This window comes from Podarcis raffonei, chromosome 2 (genome assembly GCF_027172205.1).
Source record: "Podarcis raffonei isolate rPodRaf1 chromosome 2, rPodRaf1.pri, whole genome shotgun sequence".
Lineage (NCBI taxonomy): Eukaryota > Metazoa > Chordata > Lepidosauria > Squamata > Lacertidae > Podarcis > Podarcis raffonei.
In genome coordinates, this window is record NC_070603.1 from 30,088,299 (window position 1) to 30,113,750 (window position 25,452).

Below are 25,452 nucleotides of genomic sequence, written 5' to 3' on the forward strand. Positions count from 1 at the left end.
AGGCAAGCACTGGTATAGCAAAACCAACATACATTAGTGTACAATATGCTCCGTGAAGGTGATACATGTGTATTCTGATGAGGAAAGTGCACTACATTTGGAAAATGCAGCTTTCCAAGTGCATATTTAGCAAAACAGATACATGCGCGTTCTTACACAGGTGTATGCCAGGCACGAGGAACATTTTTCTATGGAGGGCCACTGACTAATGAGAAAAGGTAATGGGTGACTCTGAGCTGAAGAAGGGTGGCACAGGCTTGGCTCTATGCCTGCCAGGCAGTTGGAGCTACAACTACTCAACAAGCACAGGGGCTCCTCGATATGAGAAAAATCTATTTGCCTAGGGACAAACCAGACTCAAACAATGCTTCTTTATTTTTCCTCCGGTATAAAAAAAAAACAAAAAAACAAAGTAGACACCTGAGACTCCACACCTATTAATGAACATGGTTTTCATTGGTGTACGAAACTGAGCATGTTTTTTCCTACACCAGTATATTGTATTGGCCCAAATAAGACGCATCCGCAAATACACTACACCTTTAAAATTCAAGGCTTATTTGTGGGTGCAGTCCGCCTCCCGGCTGAACGGGGAGGGGGCAGGAACCCACATCTTGACACTACCACCTCCTGGTACTCCCGGCACTCCCTCCCCAAGCACCAGAGAGGCTTGGAAGAGGTGGGCAGGCTGCGCACCGTTGCCCCGCATTCCTCTTTGGGGAGGGGGAGCCATGCTGCTTGGCCAGCAGCCTCCCCTGCTTCTCCTCGACGGCTCAGGGGAGGTTTGGGAGCAGGGGGCGGGCTATGCACCATGGCCCGTGCTCCTGGACTGCTTCCTTGGGGTGGGGGGTAACCATGTCGCTTTGCCAGCAGCATAAGGTCGCGAATATAAGCCACCCTTTATCTTTTCACTGTCAGAATTTGGAAAAAAACTGTAGCTTACATTCGGGCCAATACAGTACATATTTAGGAGAAAAATCAAGTGCATTCAGATCCTCTCACTTGTTGCTGTTTAGATACTGGCTTTACTGTGCTGTTTTTGTTTGTTCTGAACAAGGGAAGAATTGCTTATTCCTTGGAGTGATAGTGTCAAAAGTATTGGACGTGGAGGCTTGCGGCTACAATTCCCATCATTCTGAATGCTGGCACGGCTTGGTGATTTCTCAGAACCGACAGCATCCTGATCTTCTACGTCAATGTACTAACAAAGGTAAAGGAGAACAATTTCTTCTTTCCAGAAGATGATAGATTAGGAAAATTCCACACACCACTGACATATACCGTAACAGTGCTCTGGACTGTAACTTCAAAGATTCATCTGTGCTGAAGACGGAAAACAAATCAAAACTGCAAATTTGATCTCATTAGTTCTGATCAGAAGCAGTTAGTCATGTACCGTACTTCTGGCTAAAGGAACAAGCACTCCCACAGTAGCATTTAATTCCCACACAGAGAAGGAATAAACACAAGAAATTCTACTGCTCTAACATAAAATACCCTAGAGACTGAAAAAAAGGACATGAAAATAAGGCTGTGGGGATGTGGGGAGACTAAGAACCTAAGGCTCATATGTCACTATTAATTTATATACAGCCCGAGCAAAGTCCTATGATATGCACAAATTCTCCACCCCACCCTCTTTCCAGCTTCTCTTGACATGTAATAAGGCATTTCAGATATACGCAATTATGTGGGATGACACAGGAAGATTAAGCAGCCTTTTGTTCCAACAGTGCACTTGAGCAGCTCATTTAGCTATCCAGAATTATGGTGTGTTTACAGACACACTCTGAACTCAATGAAGCTAGTTAATTAGATAATTGAGAGCTATAACAGGGTGGCTTTAGTCCTCAATAAGCGCAGCCAAATGACTGGAACACATGCACTATTTATTGTCTGAACTGCCCCAGCACCTGCCTTGGATTCAGAGCCTTTCCCGGAGTCATGCATTTATACATGCGTCTGGTCAAGCCTTGAGAGACAACACTGATATTCCCTGAAACTGCCAGTGTTCACTGTTAAGAGTCAGCATGAACAGACCATATATCTAAAGTTCAATCTGGTTTTCAAATGGCCAAGATAAGTCTGAGGAAGAGGTCAAGACAAACGTTTAACAACAGAGACTGTTGCTTTTATTATTAATTGGACCACACAGCTTCAACAGTCATTTTCAGTTACCAGGGCAGTAAAAAAAATCAGATAAAATAAAAGTACAATATTGAAAATATTAAAATAACATACAAAAAAAACACAGCAGCAGCAATTCAATTACGTTCCCAAAATGAGCAATCCTTCAAGCCTAAAAGCAGGCATAGGCAAACTCAGCCCTCCATATGTTTTTTGGGACTACAACTCCCATCATCCCTGACCACTGTTCCTGTTGGCTAGGGATGATGGGAGTTGTAGTCCCAAAAACATCTGGAGGGGCGAGTTTGCCTATGCCTGCCTAAAAGACATCGATGCAAGTGCCAGGTGGGCTTCCCTAGAGCAGGCATTCCAAAGATAGTCTCTCTCTTAATTGCAACCCATCCAAGGGTGGCAAGGCACATTGGCCAAACCTCAAGAGGGCTTGGACAAAAGGATTATTGGAAATATTTGGAATCTGAATTCCAAAGTTTCATGAGTGACCTATGTCAAACATCATGGTATATAAATTAACCATGGAAATACGAAGTAATTAAGCAGTCTCTGACCTTGCTTCTGATGGTAGAATATATTGCTTATAAGCAAGGATACCATAAAGTTCCCCCCTAATAGGATTTTGGGTATGATTTCCAGCTGGAATGGAATGGTCCCATTTCTTGTGGGTTTGAGATCTGACCCGGGAACAGCATGGCCAATGTTCAGGGATGATAGTAAATGCAGTCCAACAGTGCCTGGATGCCACCATGGTGACTGTTCCTGTTCAACAGGGTAAGTCCACACAAAATCTTAATGAAGGGCTGGGGACCCTTTTCTGTGGACGGACACAGTTTCTCAGGATACTCCTTCAGGGGTCACAGGGGTCACTTTTCTCTCTCATATGGACTGACTCACTTGCTCTCTTTCTCTTTCTCTTTCTCATATCACTCATTTACTCATCCTCCCCTCCCAAGAGGCTACTTATTAGGGGAGGAATAGATTGCTGGTGTCAGAAAATTTCAGAACCATTTCCCACTCAAGAACTGGTACTGGCTGCCTGTTTCAATGGCTCATTTCATCACCGGAGACAGAAGAAATATATCTGAGGTATTGGTCTCTTGCAACACTGCCCTACTGTCCTATTAACTTGGGGGGGGGGAGAAAAAGGACGCCTGTACTGTTTGCACACCACTGAGTGGCACATTGCATCTTTTGTTTAGGGTCAGAACATTGCTAGAATCTTAACACAGAACTTTGGATTGTCCACTGGGATTCTGTCAAGTCAACAAGGCATTTTATAAAAGTGAAGTCTTCCCTTCTGGGTGATTAGAAGTGGAGTAACAAGGAAGATGTTCTCATCTTTGGTTTAACAAAACAGTACAAAAATAGCTGAATTGGCATTTAACATTTTCAGAACACTGAACTGGCATTTCTGCCCTTCATCTTCTTGTCCCTCAGGAGCACTATTCATGCTGAGGAAGAATTTCTCCTAATTGCAGCCTTCCCATTGAGATTTAAAGACAAGAGCAAACATTCCCAACCTGCACCCACAGAGGAAGCAGCTTCTTTTCATAATGCTGACAGGAACATGCTTGTGGTATGAATTCAAACCCATAATGCAAAAATTGTTTCCTATGAATCATAGCAGATGTTGTAGTTCTCAACAGAGAGAAAGGTCTACATACGTGTAGTCGATAGCTAATATGTGAGTGAAATTCATATTCCATTTACATGGGGGGGGGGTGAGCCTTAAACTATCACAAGTTTGGAAAACACTGGCCTATACTTATGAAGACATCTAAAATGAATAGAAGAATCCTGAACTGAAGAGGCCTCCCGGGCAGTTTAGCTCATTGATTAATGACTGTTAGAAGCAACAGGACAATCTATACCATAAGCTTCACACTGCTACTATTTCATATTTTTTAAACACCATTTATACAACTATTTCTGAACTGCCAGTTCAACACACCATCTGGCAATCCCTTAATCCCTACTACTACCACAGGCCAAAATTTTAAAAAGTATGTCAAATTACTCCATGAGTCGATAATCCAGTAGGTCAATCCCTTTTTAAAGGAACACAGAAAATAAATTTCAAACAGCACTGAATAAATGCAGCTTATAGCCTCCAGTCTCCACAATGCATGGGCTGCCTTCATCTAAATTAGAAGTATTTATATTTACCAAAATAAATATTTACAAGTGATAACCATGGACATGTTTTGTCTTTTTAATATCCGTTATTTATACAAGCAACCATCTGAACAATAGCCAATAATATTAAGCCTAATGGGAGGTGGGAGGGAGGCGGAGACAGACAGGCATTTCTTCTTTTTAATTAAAAATAAAGTACCAAGATCAAAATCTAAGTTAATTATGAAACATATAGTGCACTTTTACATTGTTGCACATTTGGCATTTTTTAAAAAAGTGCAATCCTTGATCCACTTTTAAAAATTGCAGTGTGCATTTTTAACAGGATATGTAACATTTCCTATAAACAGTATACTCTGAAATTGAAAAGTACATTTCTTAGCCAGTTAATCCACAGCAATACTTGGCATGCGAAGGCTGAAGGTTATTGCAATCTAAACAGGCACCAAGAGGGAAATGTTGGATTAGCAGCCAGAGAGCAAAGGTTTTCCATAAACAAAGCAACTTACAAAAACCAGTGGATTAATATTAAAATGTTTTTCATCAGGCAATGTATAGATATTGTTTATCCCTCACCGTAGAAAGGATTTGTTCCCAGCTTTACAGTAGGTCAGCATCAAAGGCCGCACACATTTCCCTAGTTACAGTGGCTGATCAACCAAAGCCTCTTTTGGCCAAGTCCTGCCCTTACCTGCCTCATAGATGGACAAGTGGGCATGGCTTTCTCAAAACAACCTGGCAGGCCAAATTTGGCCCACAGAGTGAAGGTTGCCCACCCCTGATTTACAGTAATGCTCTACAAGAGACCAAAGAGGTTATTAAAGTACCTGAGTCACTGCACATCTCTAAGATTTTTGTGTATTTTAAATTATAAAAGGATTTGAGAAGGAAAACTCCAACAGATAAGAAGATTATAGATAAATTGTGATGGACTGGAGCACTAGAATCATTAGGTGCTGTTACACTATGCCTACAAATTCTATGGGGAGACAACAGCCATTATTAGGTAGAAATTAAAGGCAAGGAAGTCAATAAATAAACATTTAGCAAGGACTGGCTTTGGGGGAAAAATGTAGTTTTGTTTCAGTAAAATATGAGAATCATGGACAACCTTGATAGAATCCCGTTTAGATCTGTTTGGCTCAGCTTCTAGCATTCAAAGTGAGAGTTTAAAAGATGGAAAGGAGTTAGCAACATAAAAATAAGAAATTGGTTTCTAATAAGGCATCTCTGGCAGTTACAAAGTACAGAGAAAATATTCAGCCAAATTCAGTGTCAAAGGCATAAGTGAAAGCTTCTTAAATTTAATGGCTTCATCTTCTGCTATTCACATTTGCCACAATAAATTTAATACTAAAACCACAAAATGTCGCCTTTTATTAACACCAGGGCACTTCTTCACACTGCAAAATTAATGGCAACAACAGCAAGTTCCTTCTTTGTAACTCTTTCAAGCATTTAGTTTAGCGGTTGCACATTTGGTTGCAAGAGTAAGGATACTGTAATAGATCTCTATGCAGATCTAAGTACGCAATGTGTAAGAGATATATAGACCTACTTCAACCTTGCATTCATCTCCTCTGTAAAAACCATTAGGGCATAAGCAGATTCTATTAATGTTATCATTTAATTAACAGTTCTATTAATGGCCATGGTTATACTGTTGGAAAGCAAACAGAATCAGAACTAAATTAAAGCTGCAAGACTCTTCCCAAATTAGTTTCTTTTTTCAGCTCAGTCTCCTACACGTTTGTTGCTAGACGTATCTTTCCATCAAGCACAGTATGATCTGCTCTCACTAGCCGTGATCCCATGGTCCTTCCCCCACTTGATCCTATTAAAGTCTAAAAAAATAATGCCCTCTTTCACAATTTCACATTCCCACAATCTCACCTCCAGCTCCTGCTCCCTCTGCAGGGCAAACTGTTTGAAAGATTTGACAATAAGGCCAGCGTTTGAGCAATCATACACGAAGATAGAGGGACTGCCCATCCATGTCTGTAGATCATATATGGATAAAGGGATGTACTGCGTATAGTTCTGCAAAATAAACAAACAAAAAACCCACATATATTATACTGCACAGTGAACAGCAGCCTTTGCCTACAATACTCAGAAGGATTAAACAAGCTACTTCTGTTTTCAGGGTTAAGAAACAATTCCAAATATAATGGAAATAAATGATGCTATGGAATCATCATTTACCATCCCATAAAGTAATACAAGAGTTCATCCAGTGTGAAAATGTTCTCAAATTTACTCTGAATTCTGCTCACTTGTCACTTACTATGTATTATCATAATGCATGTATCAGAGATTGTGGTCATAAAAAGAGCCAGGAACAACTTGAGAAATAAGCTGAACATGTTGTAATGTTAGGTGAAATTCTACCAAACACAGTGTGTGAAAATAATATATGTTAACTATTACTAGCTGTTTATACTGGGTATGTCCCTATGCATATTTGTACTAAGCAAAATAAATTCACATCCTTGTACGGAAAATGCATTGTTTCCTGAATCATGAACGAGAGACATCTTATCTCAGAAGACTCACTGAATTGTCATCAATTTTGCAAACTTATGGTTGCCTTGAAAACTAAGCACAAACTAAGCACAAAGATAGAGACCTCTGGCAAGTAAATGAATCACCACTTCTTTTAACCAAATTACTGTATAACCTATGATGTTGCTGAACCTATCAGAAAACATGGAACAGCTTCCAGTTACTTACATGGTAATAAAACAGATTTCTGCCTTACAGTTTAACTTAATTTGCAAATTCTGTGCACCTGTGGTACTGTAGAATTGCTTGGCTACTTTCTGAGTGATTAACAAAGATTACAAAAAAAGCAACCAAGGAAAAAGAGCAACCATTAATATTTCTGGTCCCCTCCCCCCGGCAGTACAGTGCATCATTTTTCTTTAATATACAAATCACTGGCATGTACCTGAAATACTGTAAAGCCAAAATAACAACTTTGAGGGTTTCTTGACTTTACGGTCAAAAATTGTGATTTTAATGGAATCATAAAATATAAAAGAAAGCAGCGGAGGGGGCTGGGAGAATGTCAATTTTCTTTTTCTGTGTAATCCATTAGCATCTCATTAGCTGCTTTCCTTTGTCTGCCAAGTTGCAAAGCAAATTTAGAGCACTGCAAGTCTTCAAAAGAGTGGGAAATCATTTTATCATACTGCAGTGGAACATTGGTCTTGTTGCAGCAAGAGGTGAATGGAAGGAGAAGAATGTACCAATAAATGTTCTCCAAATCCTTTTGAGGTACTCTCTCCTCCTACATGTGCTGAAAGTACTGTACCAAAGTGAAGTCCTTGAAGACAAACAGTACCGTTGATCCCTAAATGCCCCATCTCAAAGCAATATAATCTGGGGGCCGAAGAGGAGAAGAAACACACTGCAATTGTCTCTCTTTCTCATGCTTAAATATACAGAGGATGAAAAGCAAGCTCTCCTTCCAACTAAGTGAACATAGATGCACTGCAGCTTATTTATTTATTAAGTTCCTCTTTATCTGTCAGACTAGATTAAACATCCAAAAACTAGGCTTGCTTTATAAGGCAGTCCTGAAAAATTAAGCTAGCCACCACATTATGCAAAACATGACAAGAGGAATAAAGAAAATCAAGTTAAGGGGGGATTCATGGCAGAAAAGAATGAAGTGTGTGTGTGTGTGTGTACACATACAGAGAGAGACACCAACACACACACTTTTTTTAAAAAAAAGATCAACTCAATTTAATGATTAACTTTTTTAAAGTGACTTATTCAAACTATGCCACATAGTCCTTTTTCACTTGGATCCCTGTGGAAAATAGAGTCTGCTTAGTTAAACAAAACAACTGAGATCTGGCTTTTTGGCTGAAACAAATCAGACAGAAATAATACTTCCTGAAGGGTTTATCCTTTTTAATCTATGTATCAGAATATATTATCCTTAATCTCTTATAAATATAGCACAACTAGAAAATGATGGGTGCTTAGACTTGCACAGACTCACTGAAAACTCACAGGTCTTCCACTGAAGGGCAAAGAGATAATTTGCAGAGCCTCTGATCAGAAGCAACAATTCTACAGCTAAAAAAAAAAAGGTCACAACTATATCTCGACCACCAAGGGCATCTCAGGGACACTCCGTAGTAGGTTGATCCAATTGCTAGTGAATGTGCAGTCACTGGATTTTAATGCACTACCTAAGAGGACCACTGGGAGAAGTTATATTTTTTAGAATTCGTCTTAAAACAAAACAGTGGCATTTACTCTGCATTAGAATCTTTGAAACTTCAAGCTGTACAGAACATAGCTGTTTGGAAGCTGAGGGCAAGAGCATTTCCTCCCTCCCTTGTCTTGCTTTTTTTTGTTTTGTTAGAAAGAAAGCACACTTCCCCTTCTGATAGGCAAATATATCATGTTTCACATTCCACCTATGCAAATCCAGTCCTCCTTCGTAACCTGGGCTACAAATCTTTAAGACATCTCCTAATAATAGACAGTGGAGTCTTCATCAGATTACCCCAGCTGATAAGGCAAGATAGCTGGCAAAGGCACAATAAATAAATACTTAATAACGCTGTTGGCACAACATCCAAATTTCATTCATCACTAATTTATTTCCCTCATTCTTGTAGCACATTCAGCATCACATTATTTCTATCTTATTTACCGTTCAGAACTCATTAAGATCTCTTTTTATTGTTTTTAAACACCAGATCTAGATTAAATATTTGGTGTTGTGTTGGGATGAATGTTAATTGAGTTCTGAGCTCTATTAGGAAGGAAGTTGCCTTATACCAGGTAATATGCTCCAGTATAGTCTTCCTTCAGCAGACAGTGGCAATTCACTACCACCTATTTTACTGGACCTTTTTAACTGGAATTGACTCGAATTGAACACGGGGACATTTTGCATGAAAAACACATGATCTGTTTGCTGCCAAATTACTGGCCAGCAACATTAGTAAACTACGACGTAAGTCTTTGAGGCTACTCCATAGAAAGAATGAAAGCACCTAAGTCCTCTCCTCCACACAGGGCTGAAATGGTAACTTTTTGCAAAATGCACTGCAAACTGAACAACTACATTTTTGTACTTGGAACAATAAAACAAAAAAATTGAAACTGAACTGACCATATAAACATCCAAGATCAACTCTCCCTCAGCTATATGGAACCAGCTATAAAACACAGTTAGGAGCAACCCCAAGGCGGTAAATAAACTGCTGAATAAAAGTCTCTGTTTCACTATCAGTCACCTGTTGGAGGTAGTAAATGTGTTACTTAAAAGGCAAAACACATTTGGGTAAGTGCAACTTGTAATCAATCATCATAACCTATCACCCACTTCTCATCTCCATGCAAGTGAGAAGACATCTTGATGTCTAGTACAAGCTCTTGTGGCAGATTTGCTGTCTGGAGTAAGGCTAATAAGGATTCTGAATGCAAAGTGGGTTACGGCTTCCAACACCACAAAGGCAAGCTGAAAATCCTGGCAATGCATTTCATGTTTCTTACATTTATAGCATACACTGCAAGATCACAATGACCAAAGCCAAGTGCATTAAAAGGTATGCCACTGAAGACTTGTTCAGTGTTGGGGCGGGGGTATTTTTCCTTAGAAGGTAAGGTACCATGCCCATTGCTGGCACTGTGTAACAGTGTTTTACTAGCTTATGGAATTTGAAGAGCAATTTCTGGAATCCTCTTCAGGAGGAAATTTGGACATGCACATTAATTATGTATTTTAGCTAGCATCATTATTATCTCTGTAATCTAGCTCTCTTTATGTGCACACACTAATGCAGAGAGAGCTCCTCCAGAAGGACTGCAGGTACCCTTTCAAAAAAAGGAGTTACAAGAAGTTCATAACAACTTAATGTGAGGGTACATAAAGGTGTGAACAAACTGAAGCTCTAAAATCAAACATTAGCAATAACGCTTTTATTGGTTTCTTGATAAGTGTTGAGCAAATTTGACATGAAAGGGACCATGATTTAACTCCATCTGCAAATCGTGTACCTTGTTGAAGACCCATATTTCTCCATTTACTGTTGGTCTGGGGACACCATGCCCATTGTAGTGGAAGAGAACTCTCTCTTCCTTGGCATTTCGACGCAATGAGGTGCATAGCTTTTTAACTTCATCCACTGTAGGATCAAGACTCTGCTTGTATCGGGCCTGGTTGGAGAGAGGAAGGAGAGAGAAGGAGAGAGAGAGAATATATTACATTGTTTTATTTTTGCATATGGATGAGAATTAACAATAATTTGACATCTTTCCTATATACAGGAATGAAGCTCACTTTCATTTAAATAGAGCACATAAATCAATAAGCAGCATATATCTTATAATGTTTAAGCTACATTTGTGTGCTCCCTTTGACAATTTCCCATGAACTCTTGCCTCTTATTCATTATTAAACAACTAAATAAACTTGGACAACTTTAAAATATCCACCTGCTATAAAAGCATCTCTCTCTTCATAATGCATAAACCCTCCTACAAATTATATTGGTACCAAAGGAACTATCCGCAGTCCTGAAATGATTACAGGGTATAGCTAGAGATGCTGCAACAATTTAGACCTAGACAATAGGTCATTAAACATTCAAGAAGATAGAAAGCCTTGTTCAAATGAGAGTTTATTGTAAGTTAAGCCCCTAATTCATTTTTCAAACTCACTAGCAGACAATAGCCAGGGCACAAAGAACTACTTAGGCTCAAGCAAAAGGTATATACCATTTTCAGACTCACCCCTCCTTTGAGTTCTGCTGGATCTAACAGCAGCCTATGAGATGTCTCTTGGAAATCCCACAAAGCAGGGCAAGAAGACAAAAGATCTCCTTGATTTTTGTCCTAGCAACTGGTATTTAGTGCTATACCGCCTCTGAACACAGAGGTTCCACTTAGCTTGTGCCCTATACTCATGTATGCTACTAGAAAGAAAACTATGTGCCAATTTCATGTAAGAAACCAGAAAATCTACCATTGACACAGTACGTACAGGAGGTTCATGTCCCTCCACAGATAGCTCCAACTTTATTCTGCCACTTCTCCAATAACTTGTTGCTTCTTATACATCTACAGTGCTATTAATATGAAACCTCACTGAAATGCTTGAAAACAGCTAATAATTATTACAATAAAATAATAATAGAACTTGCTTATTAAGGATTTGTTCATAACCTGAAGACAAACAAAATTTAAAAGACAGGTATGCACATGGCATCACTTGTGATGATATTCTCTTGCACAAGTGCCACTGAAAGCTAGTGGAAACTACAACAAAAGTGCAGTGCCAATTCTAACACAACATTTTTCTTCCCAAGAGGAATATCACAAGCACAAGTGCCTGTTCACCGACATTTTCTGCACTTGCATACTCTTAATGTAATGTTTCTTCGTGTTTGGCCCACCACCGCTTACTGCAGAACAGCAGAAAAACACTGGTACATAGCAAAGTTCTTGTATCAGTCCATTCATTTCAGCAGAGCTTGAATCAAAACAGAGAACAAACGTCCTTTAAATAACTTCATTAGGAAGGCTTATAATGGGGGTGAGGGGAGAACAACCAAGCAATAGCTACAAGTTTAAAGGGCAAAGAGCTACTTCTAAGCAAATATATACTATATAACCCCATTTCCTGTTTTGCACAGTGTCCTTTCACACTGTTTTTGAAAATGCTGTACAGTGTCCTTTCACATTTATTTATTTTTTGCAAACTTCTAAAAGGTACTGCAGCATTTTCCCGTAAGAAATAGTAACCTTTCACTGCCTGTTTTTCTTTCACATTTTTGTGGGTTTTTTACAGGAATAAAGCAGCAAGTTAACACAATAGTGGTTCTTGGCATTTCAGGGTGTTCTGTTAAAACTGTGCCTTGCAGTGTAATATTTCATTCCACTCATCTGTGTTTATGAGCAAGAGACAAGCAGCTGCAGGAAAGATGCTGCTAAAGTCTGTCACTCAAGAATGCTGCTCACAGTAGACTGCATTAATGCAAGCATCATCTTCTATCTCACTATCATATCTTACAGTGCCGTTATGAAGGTGCTGATTTGCAAAATGCATGCCTTAAATCACATTCTGCCTGTTGGCGCATTTACAAGACACTATAACCAAGCCCTTGAGTGGTAGGCAATTTTTCAATTCTCACTTTGAAGAGGGGGTAGGGGCAATTTCCTTGCTGGAATCTCCGTCGCATCCCCCTAGCATAGCTATTAAACTGAGTTCATAATTAATAGTGGTGAATGGAAAGAAGAACTCTACATAGAACACCACTTTCACATTTACAGAGCTGAATTGTAGTAGGAGAAAACAGGGGGGGAAAACAAAGAGCCACTAAATAAGCAGTTATATACCTATCTGCCAAACAAGGAGTTTTAGCCTTCGCTTCCTGTTTAGGGAAGTTTTTAATATTTGATGCTGTATTGTTTTTAACACTTGATTGGAAGCCGCCCAGAGTGGCTGGGGAGACTCAGCCAGATGGGCGGGGTATAAATAAATTATTATTATTATTATTATTATTATTATTATTATTATTATTATTACTACTATTATTATTAAATAGCATTCTGATGTACAGACAAGCCAAATCTCCATTCATGTTGCCCATGAGAGGTGTAACCAGCAATTTGTTTTGTTTTGACAACACTGTAATAATATTTCCTTTAGAGAGAAGCAGAGAAAAAGCAGGAAAGTGATTAGGGAGAACTTTAAGGAAAAGCTTGCAAATATTGCCAGTTCTTCTTTGTTTGATTGTGTTGCAAGCTATGAGGTTGTATTCAGCTCAGGGGCAGAGCATCCAGTTTCATCATTTGAGGTGAAATGAAACATGCCCCCACCCCCCAACAAGCCTGTCTTATCTGTGTTGTGTGGCAGTGCCAACGAAGCACTGGCAGCAGTGCCAGCTTCCAGCAAAAACTTTCCCAAATCCCATGAAATCTCACCAGAAACTGGTGCTGCTGTTGGTGCCACTTCTCTGGAGACAGCAGAGCGCCCACGGGAATGCTACCAGGTGGGTTTTCGCTGCTTGAGGTGGTCACCTAATCTTGCCTCATGGACAGGCCATACCTGATTCAACTAACCTTTTATTCCAGAGTAGTAGTCATGGCCACTAATAGCAATGGGTCTACCAAGGGTTAGCTGAATATAGCCCTATATCTGTATCCCACTTTTTTAGACAATTATTTTCTCCTAAAGGGGCTCACAGCAATGAAAACGGGATCACAAAGACACACAAGGGAAGCAAAGTGTGAGGAAAAGTTCTCCATAGTGGCAGGGAACAGTATTACTGGCTGGACATTTAGAGTTTGACCTGGCATCATCCTGGGCTAGGACTAGTTCTGACAAAGAGTCCAATATCAAAAAACCAAATGTGGGTGAAATCGGTGTGCCTTGACATGTCCTGCCTAGTGGTGGAGATACTAGATGAAACTGGGTTCAAGTACAGTATTGGCCCGAATATAAGCAGCACTTCCCCCCTCAAATTCCGACCGTGAAAAGTTAAAGTGCGGTTTATATTCGCAACCTTACAGTACTCAGCTAGGAGCGTGGGGCAAACAGCGCCACGAATGCGGCAAAGGGGCACTTGCCCTGCACGTTGTTCCCAATTCTGTCCCCCAAAGCTGGGAAGGGAGAGAGAGAGAGGAAAAAAAAGAAGGGGAAAGGCTGCCGGCAATGCAGCTCCCCCCCCCTCACCCAGTATGCAGCCAGGAGCAGCGAGGAAGGGAGTGGCTTATATTTCAGTATTTTTTCTTTCCCCCCCCCCCCATCAATTTTAAAGGTGTGGCTTATATTCGGGTGCGGCTTATATTCGGGCCAATACGGTATGTTCTCAATATGTATATATTTATTGGGTAGAATATCACTATAGGACCACTAATGCTACTGGCCCCACAAGAGATGAGGCATTGCCTCCATCCAGGGGAAAAAACTAAATTCCAGCTTCAGAATTTTGTCCTTAGAAACATCGGAAGTTGTCTTATATTGAGGCAAACCATTGGTCCAAAGAGCCCAGTATTATCTACACTGACTGGCAGGAGCTCTTCAAAGTTTCAGTCAGAAGTTTTCCCCAGGTCTACCAGCAGATGCCTGGGACTGAATTTGGGACCTTCTCCATACAAAACAGATGTTCTACCATAAGCTATGCCCCTTCCTAAAACAGGCTTCTCAGATTTCATCAAAAATATTCGCTCTTTAAGCCACAGATTCAACTCTATATTTAGTCTCTAAAAAGATTTGATCACATGCCTCACTTATCAGTTTCATTAACTAGCACAGGTACATCATTTAAAGATTGTCTGGATGTTACCACTGCCCCCTTCTAGAAGGCAAACCAAACCTTATGTTTTGACTATTTACATGCCCCCTGTGATTACAACACCAAAGAAAAAAAGCAATGTGAAGAGCACAGCTTGGTTCTTTTGATTCATGGTTATTTCCCCCCAGATGTTATTCTGTCAAAATGAGTTCTCTAAGACAGCATTCACAGCTGTTGCCATTTTAATGACAGTACAAACATTGTGCAAACAGTAAATCGGGATGCAAGATTCCTTATAAGCAAAAAATAAAATAAAATTTTATATGTGTGTGTGTGTTAAAAAAAAATCTATCTGTCCTGTTTTCATCTCATGAAACTGCAGGTAAAAATTGCATTTCCTTCCAAATGAATGCTCTCCTGTGCCATAAGCCATTTTGGTTGCTTTGTGTCTTAACACCCAATCAGACCTATTTCTTGCAACTACTGCCTATGATCTTATTCTTCTCCTACTCACTGTACTTCCCTCCCTCCTTCAAATCAGCTATGAAGAACAGGCAATACATCTTGAAGAAATGGCAGTGGGGATTATATTTGTCTCAGTGCATACAAGAAAGAGTATGCAATACAAAATGCTTACAGGATTTCTACAAACTAAGGATGTAATTCAACCCCCCTCCAAGCTGTGCTGGACTGAATGGAGGTGTCCCTCTGCCCAGCCCACTGACAACAGAAAGACCCAAAATTAAGCATTCAAGGGCAAGGAAGACCTGAGCTGCTCTGGGATCCACTGGATCCCATGATGGCATTGGGCCTGATAGCTGTGCCAGCTACAGGTAGATACAGTAGTCTGTCTGACCTCCCTTCTTTCCCAGCTGGCATACATGGCAGAGATGTAGCCCTGATGTTGTTAAACCCTGCTGGACAGTGACCGGGTTTAGGATTCCACACTTCGAATTTCCCATTATTTTTCACATATGTATCACACCCCTTTTAAAATGAACTCAAAACATGAGATGTGGAAGTTATTTTATGCTCACAACAACTTGAGGGCATGTTTATTTTTAATTTTATTTGTTCACTTTGTTTATACCTTATTCTCCAAGGAGCTCAAGGTGACATACATGGCTCTCCCTGCTCCTCATTTAATCCCCACAACATCCCTGTGAGGTAGGTTAGGCTATGAGGCAGTGACTGGCTCAAGGTCACTCAGTGAACTTCAAGACTGAGTGAGGATTTGAGCCTTGTCTCCCAGGTGCTAGTCAGAATAACCACATAGGCTGAAGAAATGGTGGACTGCCTGTCTCACTTTGGCACTAAACTACAAGCATGGTAAAGCACTTACCTGAATTCACTATGCATCTCACCCCACATGTAGCATGATATCTGTGTCTTATGTACCCAGTGGTCCCATTTACATAAAACTGATTATCTATGTGTTTCAGACGTCCCATAGGTCATTTAAACAAAATGGAACATTCTGCATACATGTGGGAAGATTCTAAGGACTATCACAGAAACAAGAGATCAAAGAAAAACTCCAAGAAACAAAAGCACAGACTGGTAGGTCTCAGTGCATTTGGGGATTGAAATGTCCATCAATGAAATTTAATTTCTAGTTCCCTTAGTAAAAAATTATTTAGATTTTTTTTCATGGTGCAGTGTTAGGAACTGCCAAATTGTGCACAGCCTTTTTGCTTCTCAACTGTAAAGAGTCGTTCCACTCTTCAAGACTACACAATTTCAGAAAGACCATGTCTTGCTAAGACTTGAAACCCAGAGCACAAGATTGTTTCTAAAAGTCATATTTATTGATTGACTGTTTGATTGATTGTATTCCAGAGTAATTATGAGATAAAAAGGAAGCCCTTTTCCCAGCAACACAAGGAAGAATTGCTCAATACAGTTTGGGAGCAATTACAGTGGAAACAGAGTACATACCTTCCCTAAACAGAAAAGCAGTAGTTTCTACAGGAGTTGCCAACTAAATTGCTTCTGGAAAAAGGTACATCAGAACAGATCCTTCAATTGACAGAAAACTGACACATGCTTTGAAACAGATTCTAGCAAAGAAGCTATCTTCCACTGTCAACCACAACACCATTATCGGAGCTAGACAGAATATCCTGCTGGCAGTATATAATCAAAAAGCAGCAAATTGCTTGCATGGAACCTGAAATGGGCAGATTACTCTACAATGCTAGTGGAGAGTACAATTTCAACTCTGGATCCCTGTAAACCACTGTTCACAAGTTGGGAGTCAGCTTCAGGAATGCATGCTGTTTCCTTTGAAATTTGTGAATGGACTCTTCCTCCTCCTGTCAATCTTAACCATAGTTTAGTATAAAATTGTCACCATTGCTAACCATGATAAATGCTAAACAGTGTTCCCTTCTCAATCAGAATTTGAAACCAAGGTTTGAAATGAGCTTGCATCTGGGTAAGATGGGAACCATGGTTCATATTAATGTACTTGTAATGCTAGCCCACATTTAAGCTTAACAACAGCAGGAAGTGAAAAATTCACATGAGAGGAAAAGGAATGAATGCACATTCTCAAGATTAACTTCTAATTCGTAAAAGAATGGTGTGCAGAGAACCAACGTTGCTGTTGCCTTAACTATATGTAGAAAACAAAATCTAATACTCTCTACTGAAGGAATGGGAAAGCTGAGGCCTTCCAGTTGTTGCTGAACTACAACTCCCATCATCCCTGACCACTGGGCCATGCTGCCTGAGGCTGGTCAGAAAATGAGAAGGGCATAGGTTTGTCAAGACTACAGTTAAAAACATATTGTGGGTCACAAGTGGTCCACTGCTGCTCTGAAAATATAGTTGTTTCCCCTCTGTAAGCATTATACCTGGAAAAATAGGCCACCATCAAAACTTTCAAAAGGAACTTAGAGAGACCTTAAATTGAAAGGCCTAGCACAGGGTAGCAATTTCTCACCAATGTCATAGTAGTAGATTCATATGACAGCAACCGAGAGGAGAGAAACACATCATTTCACATGAGTAATTCCTTTTCTCCTCTGTCTCCACACCCAATCTCTCACATAAACTGCATATTCCAACTCTTAAAGGAAGAAATCTGATGCATTTCATAGTGAAACCATTCTAATTTTCAGACCACATAGCTTTGGGGGCCCAAAGCAGCACATCTTGTTCCTCCAATCTGCCCTGCATTTTTGCTGTGCCACTCTTTCAAGCTAGTAGCTGACAGGTTTACAACTTTACCCTCCTCACACGAAGATTTACCAAGGGCACCAATGCACAAGATCATATTGGTTTTGTTAAGATTAAGTAGACTGAACCATATCGCTCCTAGGTACTGGGAGAGTGCTTAAAGTTGATTAGCTTTAAAATGTTATTTTAAATCACAAACAACTGACACCTAAATGAATTTCCTCTATTGGTGTTAAATGTAGCTTTTTGACAGTAGAAAGATCTCACTATGTAGTCAAGATTATGGGTTGTATCCAAGTCATACTCTGAGTAGTTCTGTTGAAATTAATACACAAGCTAGTAATCGCTAACAATTCTGTTTATTTCAGTGGCTCTACTGACTATGAGTTAGTCAGATACAACCACATGTTTAATTTTATTACCTTTCTTTTTGTCTACAAACTGATCTCCTTACTTCCCATTAAAAGTGTTTAGTGCCAGTGTTCGTTCCTTTCATAAAGCCTTTTTTATTCCATTATATCCTCTGCTTGTTGTCTGTGTCAGTTATTTTCCACTGTTAGATGTTTCTGTTCCACGTTTTCAAGGCAAAATATCTGCTTTAGCTGAGGATGAGTGCAAAACTAATGGCATCTCTGCAGATGTATAGATTGGCTTTTAATCCTTCAACAACATTTCACTGTAATAAAAGAGCAATTAAAACTTTAGTGGATAAGGCTGCACTAGCTTCTTTTTGCCACCTACTAGCTGCAGACTAGGGGGTGGGGGGGTGGGAAACAAGTACCTACAGCAAAGTCTACTTGACCTAGCAAATTCTTCTTGATTTTTTCTATAATATTTCCCTCCGTATTTCTGCCTGGTCCTTGGCAAGAAAGCTTTCCTTCTGATTATGGTTATCAGAAAGGACACTCTCAATTACAGCTCCTTTGCTGATGGTATTCAGCTGTATCTGTCATTCCAAAGCTGACACCAAGCTCAGAGTTGTCAAAATGCCTTGTTGATGGGCACCGTAGGACAAGCATGAAATTGCTGGTGGTGATGTCAGTCAGCTGCTTCGGTGGTGAGAATCTGATTTTTATTATCGCTTTAGTGTGAGACTCAAGACGTTATGTCTACAAAAAAAGCCTTGGGGAACTCCAAATTGGGAACAGTCTCAATTCCATCTACAAAATTAAGACAGAACACTTCTTATTTCTTTCAATACTGCATCCATCTGAAATCTGAGTAAAGATAATGACAATACCAATTAATTCATTTCTTCCTATTGATTAGTTGTAGACAGCACTTCAAACAATCTGGAATAAATGCAAGTGTGACTATTTACACAACACAACAAAACAAAACACCACTACAAAGGATTAAGTAAATTTATATTTGTGCACTTGAATGCCAAATCTAAAACAATCATAAAACAACAGGAACTTAAAAGTAGAAGTCCAGTTTTTTTGCATTTAACTGGCTATGATTTAGGATAGAAGAAAAAAAAACACCCCAAAAGCTGCAGAGTTTTAATCAAGACTATGAAGCCATTTTTGCAAATCCTTATTATAATATGCATAACCAATTCTTTTGTTTCTCTTGTGTTCCAGTACAGCTGTCAGGGATTTCTGTGGCAATTTTATTTTGATTAAAAATGCGACAAAAATATGAGAAAGATAACTAACATAATATCCTGTTATTTTTCCAGAATAATTTGACTTTTTGTGTTACATTGCCACTCTAATTGCCCTATGCAGGTTTCGATATGCCAAAAGCTTTTTATTATAACAACATAAACATATGAAGGGGGAAATCGCTTGACACTGAGATTTTCCAAGGCTGTGGAGAGATGACAAGAGGTGCCTCTGTCACAAGCGGAGGCATGAAAAGCAGCTCACGATTTTTTCAGCCTTTGGAAAAACAAAAAACTGCCATTCAAGTCAGTGAAATGAATACATAGGAAAGAATTATGCATACAGGTGGAGGCAGCACTTACTCTTCCTGCTGCCCCTGTCTCCCTGGACAAGAGACAAGCTGCTGTTTAAATGGAAGAGTGGTCGCATCTGCAGTTAACTTCTTTGGATTACAGACTAAGAAAATACTTCATCGGTCTAATTTCAAGCTACCTTCCAGGTATTCTCCAAAGGTAAAAAAAAAAGTAGCAAATATTTGGTGCGGAGCAGGCATGCCATTTGCCCCTTCTTAAACAGAGTAACAGGGACCCTAAAGCAAATGCCAAACTGCCCAAGCTTTGCACACAGCTAATAAAGCATATTGTGTGCACGAGAGAGACAGAAAATGTTGGGATCTACCCTGTCGGACTTCGTGCGCAATTCTTCTGTCTTAAGGGCTGTGAGAACCAGCAGGAGCCTGATTGAGCCAGAGCTCTCAGCTTTGTTTCCTAGCCAGGAATATGCAGCAGAGCTCTGGAATTTGCCTGTGTCTTCTCCATCTCCGTCACCCTGATCGAGGGGGAGAATGTGGAGCAGTGACAGGGCAGAAAAGCAAGGGGATGTAGATGAGCAGAGATGGGGATAGGTGTCCACCACTGTTATATTACACTGAGATTACTGGAGAGTGAAGGCTTTAACCTACCCCAGCAATCCCAAGGCAGCCCAAAGCACGGTCCTTGCACTGCAAAGCAGCTGTGTTTCCTTCCCTCTAGGAGCTGGCTCTAGCCCACTGGTATGTGGCCCTCAACTACCTACATGTGGCTCTTGGGGGACCAAAGTTTACAAGAAATATGGTGGGTTAAAAAATAAAGTCCTGTTGCAGATTAAATATTAATAAAAGGTTTGTGGTAGCAAATGCTTTCCTTTCGAAAAACTAGAATTCATTTCAACCTGTGCATGCATGGACATAGACATGGCCCCAGAGACAAAAACTGGGTGGAATGGCAACAAAATATAAAAAATTAGTCTGACAAAATTCTAATCTATGTTAAGAAAAGTGGTTGTTCACAACAGAAATTACTGGCAACTCTGCTTTAATAGACTAACACTGTTCTCTTCTGAACAATGCATAAAATCTGTTTTTCATCAACTGCATCACCATTTCCCCTCGAGAAGGACCAAGGTTCTACCTTCTGTCAGGCACAAAAAAAGAAAATAATGAAAAGTATGCAACATTTATTTTAATTTAGGATTTCAAACATTTAAACAGTATCACTAAATCAAGAATTTGTGTAAACTGTGCAGACACTCAGTGTCAATTATTGATGTAATTGAGAAGTTCTAGCTCACTGAATGGATAGAAATATTTTGCATTAGACCTGCAATCAATTGCCAAGCAGCAATGTTTTATCTTATTCCCAGTTTGCCACACATCCATGTCAATCGTCCTTTGTTTCCAAGTGCTATGACAGGGAGCCTATCCTGATGACAAGCCATAAAGACAACATCCCATCTGTCCTCAGCATCTAAAATATGAATCCTCCATCCTGCTTTATAATTTAGAAGTGCCTGCTTACAGCATAAATATCACCATATTTTTTGCTCTATAGGACGCACCCGACCATAGAACGCACCTAGTTTTAGAGGGGGAGAACAAGAAAAAAAAAATCTCTCCCTCTCTGCGCAGCGCCCCTTCAGCGAAGCTGCAGGAGAAATGGAGCCCCTTCCATTTCTCCTCCCGCTTTGCTGAAGGGGTGCTGCGCAGAGAGGGAAAGCTGTGCAGCGCCTCTCCAGCGAAGCGAAGCCAGGTGCACACTGACCCCTCTCGCTCTCCATGGTTCAGCGAAAGCAACGCGAAGCCTCCGGAGCGCAGGGGGAGCGCTCCCGCTGCGCTTCGGAGGCTTCACGTTGCTTTCGCTGAAGCCATGGAGCCTGCATTCGCTCCATAAGACGCACACACATTTCCCCTTAATTTTTGGAGGGGGAAAAGTGCATCTTATAGAGCGAAAAATACGGTAGTCACTGTTCAGTTAGGCAGGATATAGGATCTGAACAAGACTACATCATAAACAGGAAAAAAGCACGTGAACATAAAGGATGGAATCCAAATGGTGTCTGTGCTGACAGAAAAAGGGGAGGGAATTTTGCTGATTTCAGGACCCCCAGCAGCCTCCTGAAACTCATCTTGGGAAACTTAGGAGTTCCTCCAGAACAGGGTGGAAGGTTGGCAAAGAGTGGGCTGCAGGCGGAAAGAGAAATATCAGCAAAAGATTCATCTCTTCATCTTTTAGCAGAGCTGTTCACTGGACCAAAAGCACTTCCATGGGAACAAGGTCACTAACTGGATTCTACCTGTAGGGTTGGACCCAAACTACGTTAATTGCATTTAGTTAAGTCAAGGTTAAACCAATGGCAACAAAGTGCAATTACAAATTTGGATCCAGTCCAGACTTTGCAAATCAGAATCCTAGAAACTATATTGTGTACTCTACTTAATCCTCAGAAAAAAACATAATCAAATTATGACATAACTGTAAAACTGGAGGGCTAGAAGGGAACCATGAACATGGTAAGATCCAAACCCCAGAAAGAAAGAATTGTATAACAAAAACTAAGACTCCCAAATGTGGCACTAGTGAGGACCTCTTCAGTGCAAAAAACACAAATACAATTATGATGGGAATGTGTCTCTTTCAAAAGCAGATTTCCCTTTTAAAAGGCGTGGAAGTGGGATCCCAGCTTTAGCATCTCATAATATCTGTATATGTTGCAAGGAATAGATGACTCTTGTTTGTTGTTATAAAGAGAGGGAGCCTTGTGTATTTATTTTGCCTACATGTATTTTGCAGCCAGGTACCTTATTTGAAAGCAAAGGATCTTGCAAGAAGTGGCGTAAGACAAGTTGACAGTTACTTCCCACATTACTTTTAGCTGACATGTATGCATGGAACTCCATGAAATAGAACCCCTGGGGAACCAAAACAGGTTTCCTTAGCAGCTATCAGGACCATCTATTGTCTTAACAAAGAAAGAGAGGCAAAGCAATGTGCATTGTCCTGACAGCAAGAAGTATGATGGGGTAAGCACTTACCCAATGAAGGATTACAATCTACATTACTAAATGCTAACCATTTGGACCCAGTTTTCATAAAAGAGCACTTTCTCCAGATTTTCCTGCTATGATTCCTAAGACTAACCCCTTAACCCTGAAACTCATTGTCTTGTAGAATCATCTTTTCAAAGCACTGTTTTCTCTTTTTAAAATTGAGTTCACATAATGCAATAAATGAAGATCCATTTTAACAGTTGTTGCATTCTGTTTCACTCATTTTAACTAACTATTGTTTAATGTTTTCAATGAATTGGTGCTCATCCAAAGTCTTTAGAGTGAAGCAATTTAGAAATCTTCAGTATATAAATTATGAACCACTTTCTAGTACTGATTTTGCTGCCAGAATGTTGTTCTACAATCACTGCCTTTAATTAACCCAAATAATTCAGATTATTTGGGCTAATTAAAGTCCCCGATGATAGAAAAATTTAGTTTTTATAAGAGGGTTGGCCTCTCACCTTCAGAAAACTCTGGCATGGGAGTTCCATGATCCTACACCTGCCAAGCCTCAGAGGTACATCTCCTATGTGGAAGTCAGTTATTTAAATAAAATTTTGAACAATGTTCAGGAATAACAAACTCTAAATGTTGGAAAGTTTAATTTTCCATTTCAATTCTGCTTTCTCTTCTATTTAAAACTTTCAAAAGAAAAAGTAACAAAAAGAAACAGGAAGCTAAACTTGTACTTGCAATTTCATTCTTCTCATGACAAAACAAAAGAAAAAGAAAGTAATCTACACAGGAGATCACACCTGCCTCTCTGTAACTTTTATATCTCCAATCTATGAATATAGATACCTTTCCTCCCCTAGAGAAGTGGGGCCACCATGGCATTACACACTGTGGGTTTTGGCACTGCATATTTTATCTACAGCATGTCATTTCCTGTCACACTTCATCAACTCACTCACTCAAGAGAGACGCTTTTTGTGTTTGTGCAGGCATCCATTTCATCATGCTGATTGTGCTGGAGAAGCCACACACAGCATTTCTAAACCAATTAACAGGTCAGAGAAAACAGCTGCTGAAAGTCTTGAATGGGCAATAAAGCAGCCTGCTGGTAGATTAGGTTTAGCTAAAATCCGCAGCAAATGTAGCAGTGCCACTCCATGTCCCATAACAACACAGCATCCCCGTCTTTTCTTTGCATTTCATTCTTTCAAAAGATAAAGGAAACATTCACATCTGCAATAATTAGTTGATGAAACATTCAGTTCACCAAGGAGTACTTTGCAAAGAGGAGGAAGCAATTTCAACCTCTGAACTACAGAGATATGCCCCTGATTTCATTGGCCATACAGTGTAAAACCCCAAAATCGATGGGCTTATTAGATTTTAAATTCTTACTCTGGGGTAGCCCTCGGAGGAATCTGCCTTATACCAAGTCAAGCCACTGGTTCATCCATCTCAGGATTGCCATCCTTCACTGACTAGCAGGCACTGTCCAGTGTTTCAGACATAAATATTTCCCAGTCATACCTGGACACACTTGGGATTGAAATATGGGACCTTCTGCATTTAAAGTGTGGGCTCTGCCACTGAGCTACAACCCCAGCCAGGTAAAGCTTCTAAGTGGGTGCAGCTGAAATGCCTGTAAAATTATTGCATGGTTGGGGATGTTCATGTGAAACAGCTGCAGGCCTGGTAAGTGTGAGACTAGTGCGGAAGTACATCTTGTGAACCACTCCAAACATATTATGGCTTTTTTTCCCTGAGGCACTCAGGTAGACCCTTTAATGTCTGAACTGATCTTGAGGTAGTGCATTTAATTAAGATCTGCGGCCAGGTCTTAATACTCTAAAAAAAAATGATGCCCGTTTCTCAGCCTTAGGGTGGGGAAAAACAAATGCAAGTTTAAGTAGACTATTAGATACAAAACCATCACTTTGTTCTGACAAGGGATGCAAGGAAACCACAGGAGAGCCAAATTGAGACATCTGTTATAAACGGACAAAGAATGTGGCCATTACTGAAGATGACAAACTTATTCCAACTCTTGCTTGTCTAGTAGATCTGAACCTTACAAATGCTGCAAGGAATTCATCTTAGTTAACTATAATTCTTTCCTCTATCACGTGACACTGATCAGCAGAATTTTTCCAAGCAGGGCAAAAAAAGGAGCTAGCAGCTGAATCTTCCCAGGCAAGGTGGACTGCAATGTGCATGTTTTCAATATTGTAGCCAATACATCCCCTTTATGTTTCCCCTAAAAGCTTCCCCAGAGGGTCAAGGGCAACTACTGAACCTTGTCTGTCTTAAAGGCCTGCAGTGGGGGTGGGGAGATAATAAAAAACCAGATGGAGGACTCTTGAACAGCTTGGGCAAAGTTCCTTATTTTGGGCAAATTTCTCCTCCAATTACAGCCCCAAATGTTCCGTAAGCCTGTTTTGCACTGACAGGGGTGGGGCACAGGAGGCTACAGTGGCAAGGAGAGAAAATATCATTTGTGTGAGTTTGTCCTCCATAACACAATGTTGGATGCAATCTTGGTGTACTTTTTTTTGCTATAGAACAGCTTAAAACCGGAGAGCAAAGGAAGGCCCAGAGGACAAAACATCAGAGAGCTGTTCAGACACATTTGGCAACTAGTTCCCAGCTCTCTGTCACTGTGTGGATGCCTGTACGGTGCAATAAAGAGAGAATGAGTTAAAATACGGCACAACCACAATTATCTAAGTGAGTAAGTTAAGCCAGCTGTAATTGTTGCTAATTGCCTTGCACCTGCTTTAGCCTTGTTGTC

General features: G+C 40.1%; 1 protein-coding gene across 4 annotated transcripts in view; it reads right to left on the bottom strand.

Annotated features, from left to right (window-relative positions):
- RPTOR (regulatory associated protein of MTOR complex 1) overlaps window positions 1-25,452 on the bottom strand; it is a 308,928-nt gene that overhangs the window by 193,760 nt on the left and 89,716 nt on the right. For all 4 annotated transcript variants that reach the window (XM_053375518.1, XM_053375517.1, XM_053375520.1 and 1 more), the window contains exons 4-5: window positions 10,309-10,467; window positions 6,172-6,318 (exon numbers count right to left, since the gene is read on the bottom strand). In XM_053375518.1, the coding sequence (XP_053231493.1) occupies window positions 6,172-6,318; window positions 10,309-10,467 (306 nt within the window). The remainder of the gene's footprint in view (window positions 1-6,171; window positions 6,319-10,308; window positions 10,468-25,452) is intronic.